Below are 7,881 nucleotides of genomic sequence, written 5' to 3'. Positions count from 1 at the left end.
TTTAAAAAAAATATTTCAGTCCATACAACAAGACAAACTAGACACAGGTAACTAACTGAGCCATATGAAAAGTGTTCTGTTCTGCAGATAACAAATTGGCACGGAGCCTGAGAGAATCAATAGCCTTGGCAAGGACATAAACCCAATGACACCACAGCACAAAGATCAGGAGTTAGAGCGAAGATAGAAGGCAGAGAGAGGAGGGGCGGGCAGTATTATATGTAGTATATTTGGCGAAACCCGGTGCCAAACTTTAATCCTCATCAAGATGAAGTGGAGCGTAGGCCTCCTGGCCCTGCTGCAGGCTCTGGGATGCTCTGGTGAGTAAATGTTAACGAGAGGATCAAAATATCTGTGTCACATAACCAGGTAAAGATCAGGCAGCGTTTCTCAAACTAGGGTCCGAGTAACCCCAATGGGTCCATGACAAGTCTTTCCGCAGAATTAATGATCTCATTTTTGAAAATATAAATACTATCATATTAATTTTGGATTACTAATTTATCCAGCAAAATACTGTTAAGTTAAGAATCTAAAACATTTCGCAAATATTTCTACAAAAACTGTGGCAATGTGAGGGGTTAACGTGTCCTGTCTGGGGAGACTAGTTCTTCCCACTACGAGAGAAATCAGAAATTGTTAATCCTACAGGACTCTCAGAATCTGAGGCCCACTGATTTAGAAGGCATCATGCAATATTGTTTTAGTTTTTTAACATCCCATTAGGTCGCAATGTTAAGTAGTAATGGTAAAAAAAAAAATCCATATCCTCCTTTGGAATTGAGAATGGTCTGACATGGAGTTGTGTGATGTCGTCATGATGACAGCAGCAAAAGACAAGAGGATGGATAGGTACGTTGAGAAATGTACCACTGCTGCATCTCACTGGGCTTAAATGCAGACCAAACATTTAACTCAGAAAAAAAATAAACTGTTCAATCTCCTTTTCAAAAACAAGAGATCCATAATGCAATCATGCAGCCTTTTATGCTATACTGCAAAAAACATACATCTTATAAGGTTTTATTGACTGTTTTGCGCTTCCAGAAATCAGCTATTTAAGCTCATTAAGAGACTAGAAACAGGCAATTGCGTCGCTTCCTACTGGCAACCTACTGTAGCTATTGTTGAGCTCCACGGCGATTGCAAAAACTAGTTTTAAATTGAATGTAATAATGTTATTTAAAACGAGGACTCGGACCCTCAGTGTCATGTCGGTTTTCCATTTTCAAGCGTTCAGTGAGGTTGTGTTGTGAACACGGCCAAAGAAACATTTGAACCCTTTGAAGTATGCTCCGTGAAAGAGCAATGCAAACATTTTTTAAATTTATTAGGTTTTAAATTTCATTAGAAAGTTTAGAATCCAAAAATGTACATGCCCTTAACTGAGATTTGCATTAGCTAGGGATAAGAGTAAATCCCCCCCCCCCCCCCCCGATACACGAGGAGTTTTCAACAGATACTTTGAAAGGCACAACTAGTAACATTAGACAATTATCAACAAATAGCACCCTTAAGAGGAAGCCTAATGCTCCTCCACCGTGAGGCTTCTTAGAACTCCGCAGCAGAGGGGTCTTCCAGGTCGTTTGGCGCTGAATGCTCGTCCAAGCCAGTTTGGGGATATAGGCGGCGTAGTTCAGGGGGGATTGAGCGGAGATTGACGTGTCTGGGGGCATTTCCTATTGCTACCGGTTTGGGGTTGAGATGCACTCCAAAGGCTAGAGAAAGGGCGACAGGTGCAGGGCAGGTGAATTCAGTCAGAAGATTTTGACGTCACGAAAACACAAATATTTTAACTTTGGCATTTGTCTTCCAGCCTTCCCAGCACTGAACTCAGAATTGGCGACCATTGCGAACAAGGGTCTGAGCTTGGCTCTCTCAGAGGTCAACTCCGTGTACGCCGTCGGCCATCTTTACCGGGTGACCCGAAGCTCAGTGAAACGGGTAAGGGGGTATACTTTGAGAGATGTCCGTTCCAAGCACTCTAAACACTCCGGTGCTTAGAGTGCAAGGTTTGGATAGGGACCCTCTCCAGGCCCGGTACCAATATTAAAACATTAAAAAGTGTATTGTACTGTCTGATTAAGTAGTATTGTCAGCATTAAAATAACCTTGAGTGTTAACTCATGCATCACAAGTGAAAATTACAGACAAGTAGGCTATTTCCACTCACAGCACTGTTGTGCCGCTTTTCGTCATAATTTATTGTCCTCGTCAGTTTAAAATTTAAATTCAACTCTACACTAGGTTTAGTGCAACAGGATCACTCGATTAACCCGGATTTAATCCAGTTTAAAAAACAAACTTTGTTGGTGCAACCCACCCATGAAGGGAAACTTTCGGGTTGGCATACCCAGTTAATTCATGTGTGGGGAAATGATGTAGGAATTCGATTGAAGAAATTATTTTCATTTTCTTTCAAGTTACAGGACTTAATGGACTAATATTTGTAATGCAATTAGCCACGGCAACCTAAAAGTCGGACATTGCCCGCGAATTTGAACGTGACATCACAGGGGAGGAGACAGGACAGAGGAAGCGCCGGAGTGAGTGAATGGCAAGTTTAAAATAAAAATAAAAAGAATCCCAATAGAGTACTGCAGGAAGGAGCCCTAAAACCCAGAAATGAGTTCGCATTTGGGTTTTTGGTTAGACGCCTGAAATAAGGTCTGCGCTTAACACAAGCTTATGAGAGGATGTTTTTTTCTTTTCCAAGACATAAAATACATCAGGAAATAACCCACTCATGAATCCTGAAGCTTTTAGGCGTCTTAAAAAAGGCGGTTGCTAACAAGTGGCTGAACGAGGCGACAGAAGCTGTCGGGGACATTAAACGTCATCACGCCGAACACGGAAAGTCATGTACTCACTACTCTGCCTTCACAGCCTCTTGTGTTTATACTCGTACTCTTGCAAACTATTCTAACTCAAACTTTCCAGGCTTTTTTAGAAGAAGTCGCGCGAAAATCAAATGAATCAAGTTGGAATCCCAGTGGTGGCGACGCTGAAGTCATGTGACCGTAACGTCAGCTTTTTACGTTTGGCGATTGCATTTACGCTTCAAGAACCATAAAAGTGGAGTTAATTTGTGAAGATTATCATGCTGAACGAAACATGTAGCTACCATACACTTTGGGTTGCCACAGAGCTTATTTTCTGCAATAATCCAAAATCCAATGGAAAATCCCATTGGCTTTTTGTCGAGGGAACCAGGGCGATGCTAATTTCCGGGTTGGCCTGAAAAAATACATCATCCCTGTGGAGCTCTATGTCAAGAGCGCCGAGCCCAGTGGGGTGGAAAGTCCTCCTCCTACGATGGGCTGCCTTATCATTTTGAGCCTGCCAGGCTTCCGGGAACCGGCGAGGTAGAGGAGAAACACGGCCTTAGCTGCAGATCCTTTAAGTCCTGGAAGTTGCGAGGTGGGGCCCCCATGGATCGGGCTTGTTGTTCCAGCACATCCCACGGATGCTCGAACGGATTCAAATCCGGGGAATTTGGAGGCCAAGTCAACACCTTGTACTTATTGTCATGTTCCTTAAACCATTCCTGGACCATTTTTTTGCAGTGTGGCAGGGAGCATTATCCTGCTGAAAGAGGAATACTGTTTTTCTGAAGGGGTGAATTTGATCTGCAACAATGTTTAGGTAGGTGGTATTTGTCAAGGTAAGGTCCACATGAATGCCAGGACCCAAGATTTCCCAGCAGAACATTGCCCAGAGGATCACACTGTCTCTGCCGGCTTGCCTTCTTGCCTGCATCCTGTGCACCAGTGCGTCCTGGTGTCATCTCGTCCCTAGTTGAACAACGCATACGCACCCGGTCATCCACATGGTGAAAGAAAATGATTCATCAGACCAGGCCACCTTCTTCCATGGCCCAGTTCTGACACTAACGTGCTCATTGTAGGCGCTTTCGGCGGTGGACAGGGGTCAGCATGGCCACTCTGACTGGTCTGTGGCGACGCAGCTAGCTGCAATGCGCTGTGTCCCCCAAACGTTTTCATCATAGCCAGCATTATACGCACTTTGTGTATAAACAGCAGGGGCGACCATCAATCGGCTCCCATAAAATAGCTTTTTCTTCAGCCATTTTACGGGGCCAGTGAGGCCCATAGCTTAAAGGGCTGCGCTTACAGTAGACTCATAGAATCTGGAGTTACAATAGGGAACTAACGTTCTATTTTGTATAAGCTCGGCCCTTTAAGGCTATCGCCAGTGGGTTAAAGGTGGAGCAGGATATAGTCTATGCCTCACTGGTCCGGTACCATAAGCACAACCATACGTACTTCAGTAACGAATCACTAACGCTCCATTCCCAGTCACTGCGTCATGCGTAATGACGCACCACAGGACCCATATGATCCTGAATGGCGCAGCATAGCAGAATAATAAATTCTCTATGGTGGCATGCGGGCTGGGAACAAATAATCCTCCTGCTGTGATGATTGGGGACGAGGGTTACGCACTGTAACAGTCCAACAAGGCGCAGAAGGAGGCAGATGCCTCTGCAACGCCAACAGGCAGAAGGGCCGAAACGGGGGCCTCAGCGAAAGCTGAGCGTGCACCCGGCTGCTTGTCATCCGGCTCCAGCCCCTCTGATGGGAGGGGGAGAGCAGGAGGCAACCCGTGTGGGGATACCATGGAGGGGGCGGAGTCGTCCGGCTCCGGCCCGGCTTTGAAGAAGTCGAGCGCTTCATTCAGGGAGTAGTGGTCCTGTGCAGGAACATCTTCCTCCGAATCCGCCACGGCCACAAAAGCGTCCGCCTTGCATTGTTTCTCCGCCAGAGGAAGGAGCTTGCAAAAGGAGCACACCGCTTGAGGGGTGGCGCTCCACCGGCGTGCTCCGCCAATTTAAGTGGGGCCCACAGTAGGTGGGCGTGGACTAAAAGATTTCAGTGCTGCGCGTGAGAAGAGGGATAAACCCACTAAGGTTAGAGGGCGGGGCTGAAATAGAACTGCTACTAAGAGACAACACCTAGAAGACTGCCCCTTATGTCACCGGCCGAGATGTTAAAAAAATAAAAATAAAAAAGTTTTGTACATGTAAGTACCATCAAGTGGTTGACTCTAGGCTACTGCCTTACTTACCTTGTCCGATATGTTTATTGCTGTCATCCTGATTAAAATTGCCAATTGCCATTCTGGTTTTCCCAGTGTGTGTGTGTGTGTGTGTGTGTGTGTGTGTGTGTGTGTGTGTGTGTGTGTGTGTGTGTATACACTAATAAAATAATAATTCCTTTATGTTTATATTTTATTATTTTTTATTTACTTTATAATATAATTTTGATTTTCCTAGATGATTTGAAGTAGTATTGAAATGTGCTTATTTTTCAAATGACCTGTGTTGTAAAATAGGGTTTACATTTTTTTTTCCCCCACCCATTTTTGTTTGTGTCTCTCAGGTCATCCCTGTCAGTCTGAACACCAATGACCTGTTGTTGAAGTTTAACGTTCAGGAGACTGACTGCCTGAAGGGTTCCCAAGAAGATCCCCAAACATGTGCCTTCAGAAGAAAGTTATTTGCAGTGAGAAAAGCATGGACTCGCTCTCTCTCTCTCTCTGTCTCTCTCCTTAAAAGTCAAAAGTCTTTCTCTCGACTCTAACTTGACAACCATAACGATCCATAGATCAGTGAGCTACTTTTTGTTATCCCCAATGGAATGTTGAATGTGAAAGATGTTTGATGAAGATGTGTTCTTGCCATCACACAGAACAGGATTATTATTATTATCATTATTCACAATTATTGAAATCTTTACATAGTGAGATAGTATTGTATGTGGTTATCCAGCCGTAACCAGCATAACAATACTAAGCCTCAGCCCCTGCACGCACTCAGTGCTGTATCCAGGCAGGAGGTAGGAAACTTTTGCTCTTGTGAGGTCAGATGTTGACTGACTCCCGCCACCCGTTTACCTTGGCAGGGTTTCTGCAGTTGCGACAGTGAATGATGTCAAACACGCTCAGTTGGTATCACTGGACTTTTGCAACAAACAAAAAAGTCCAGCGATCACATCCGTCACCGAAAAACCACTCGATTGTCGGGCGGGCGGGGGTGGGGGGGGGGGGGGGGGGGGGGGGGGTGTCGAGCTGCTGGGTTCCAGGGTCACACCCAGACATAATGTGGTTGGTCGTGCAAGGACAGGTTTGCTACTCAGTGATATGTTGAGTAACATCATTTATAGCTGCCCGTAGCACAACCTTGCTGAATTAACTGGGGGGGGATGCAGATAACTGTCTGTTTTATCACTTTTTTCCAATATTGAGCTATTGAGCTATTTAGCTCTTTTGGCTACATCCGCCCCGATGTGACTGACTAGAAACAGGAAGTTGTGCCGCTTCCTACCGGCAACCGGCTGCAGGCGACGTCACACTCTGGATCGACCGCGGGAAATCCCAAATGTAGTTTTGAATAAAATGTGACGTTGTAGTTGTTACAAACGTATAACGAACAAACACCCGCCCAGCGGATGCAGTGGAGGGGGAAGGACCGGGCGACGGCACATAGGGATGGAGTTGAACATGAAGCTTTCAGACCCGTCCATTATTTTCTTCTTTGCTTTTTTTTTTTTACTAATGTCTTTTTTTTTTTTTTGCATCATTCCCTTTCTTGTCTTACCCCGTGGACCAGACGTCTGTGTCCTGCTCCAGCCGTGTGCGAATGGCCCCTACATCCATCCAGGTGGTGTCTCTGAAGTGCAAACAGGACAGCAGCAGCAGCAGCAGCAGCTCCGAGTCCAGCGAGGAGGTGAGAGTGAGAGAGAGAGCGCATTATTTATTAGGATCAGAGCAGCGATATCTGGCTTTCAAAATCAGCAGATTGGTCCGTACACTTGTCTTGGCATGAAGCCAGTATAAAACAATGCGTGTACCTCAATAAGGTAAAAAAAAAGAATAAAAATAACCAGTAATGTGCTTTTAAATTTGTTTGTGGTGTTGTTGTAGGTGACAATATTCGGCCTCTTTTTTTCCCTCGTCTTAAGTTGGATACTTAAGAAAAGAGAGTTGGAGCCAAATACAAACCCACTGTAATGTGGCACACATCTGCATATTTTTACAACAAATGTTCATCTCAACACTTGCAGGTTTTTTCTCAAAGGCTGCGACAGTTCACTTTGCCCACCTTCACCATAGGTAAGCCCATGTTAGTCCAAGCGCAAATGAATAGTCGTAGGCATGCATGAATAGTTGGCAAAAGACCAAACAAACAACCCAAAACAGTTATCGCTGAACATACTGTACACTCCATCACATAAACAAACATCGTCATTCACCACTGAGCAGAAACCCTGTCACATCCATCCCACAGACTTTGCTCCCACTGCTAATGTCGTGGTTCCTTCCCCTCCAGCGCCGCCCCGACAGCGTCATTTCTTCCAGGGGGAGACCGGGGAGGTCCAGCCCCGGGGAGACCGCTTCAGCAACTTTCTGGAGTAAGGCACCAGGATGCATAAAGGGAACAGGGGCTCTTAAATAAAAGGAAATTCTTAAATAAAAGAAGGCATTCGGTCAGTTCGTAATTGTTGTCTTTCTTCCTTCCGACGTGGAGGATTTGGGTATGATATATATTTTTCTACAATAATTATTATTTTTAAAAACAGGTCAATACGGCTTTAAAAGGGTTATAGGGTTAACACAAAACTCACCACTGAGACCAATCAATGTATGTTTGACAGGATAATAGCAGTTCTATAATTATCCACAAGAGGGAGACATACAGCGGCTGTCTGCACCATTTTAATGATCCTTGGAGAAAAAACAAAACAAAAAGAAAAACAGGAGCATATCCATATTCCCAGGGCTCTATATTCCCAAAATGTGACTGAGGGACAAAGGTTGTTATGCTGATGTACATAATAGATTCTCAACGATTGTCGCCGA

At 44.8% G+C, this 7,881-nt stretch overlaps 1 protein-coding gene across 1 annotated transcript; it reads left to right on the top strand.

Moving 5' to 3' along the window:
• Positions 1 to 268: 268 nt before the first annotated feature.
• spp2 (secreted phosphoprotein 2) lies at positions 269 to 7,437 on the top strand (the record flags this gene model as incomplete). Its single annotated transcript, XM_080023937.1, has 6 exons — positions 269 to 320; positions 1,817 to 1,944; positions 5,403 to 5,525; positions 6,632 to 6,754; positions 7,086 to 7,134; positions 7,352 to 7,437. The coding sequence occupies 6 exons, from the start codon at positions 269 to 271 to the stop codon at positions 7,435 to 7,437; spliced, it is 561 nt and encodes a 186-aa protein (XP_079880063.1).
• Between the last annotated feature and the right edge of the window lie 444 nt (positions 7,438 to 7,881).

Source organism: Zeus faber, assembly GCF_960531495.2.
Source record: "Zeus faber genome assembly, chromosome: 2".
Taxonomy (NCBI): Eukaryota; Metazoa; Chordata; class Actinopteri; order Zeiformes; family Zeidae; genus Zeus; species Zeus faber.
This window is presented reverse-complemented; position numbering and strand designations above follow the sequence as displayed.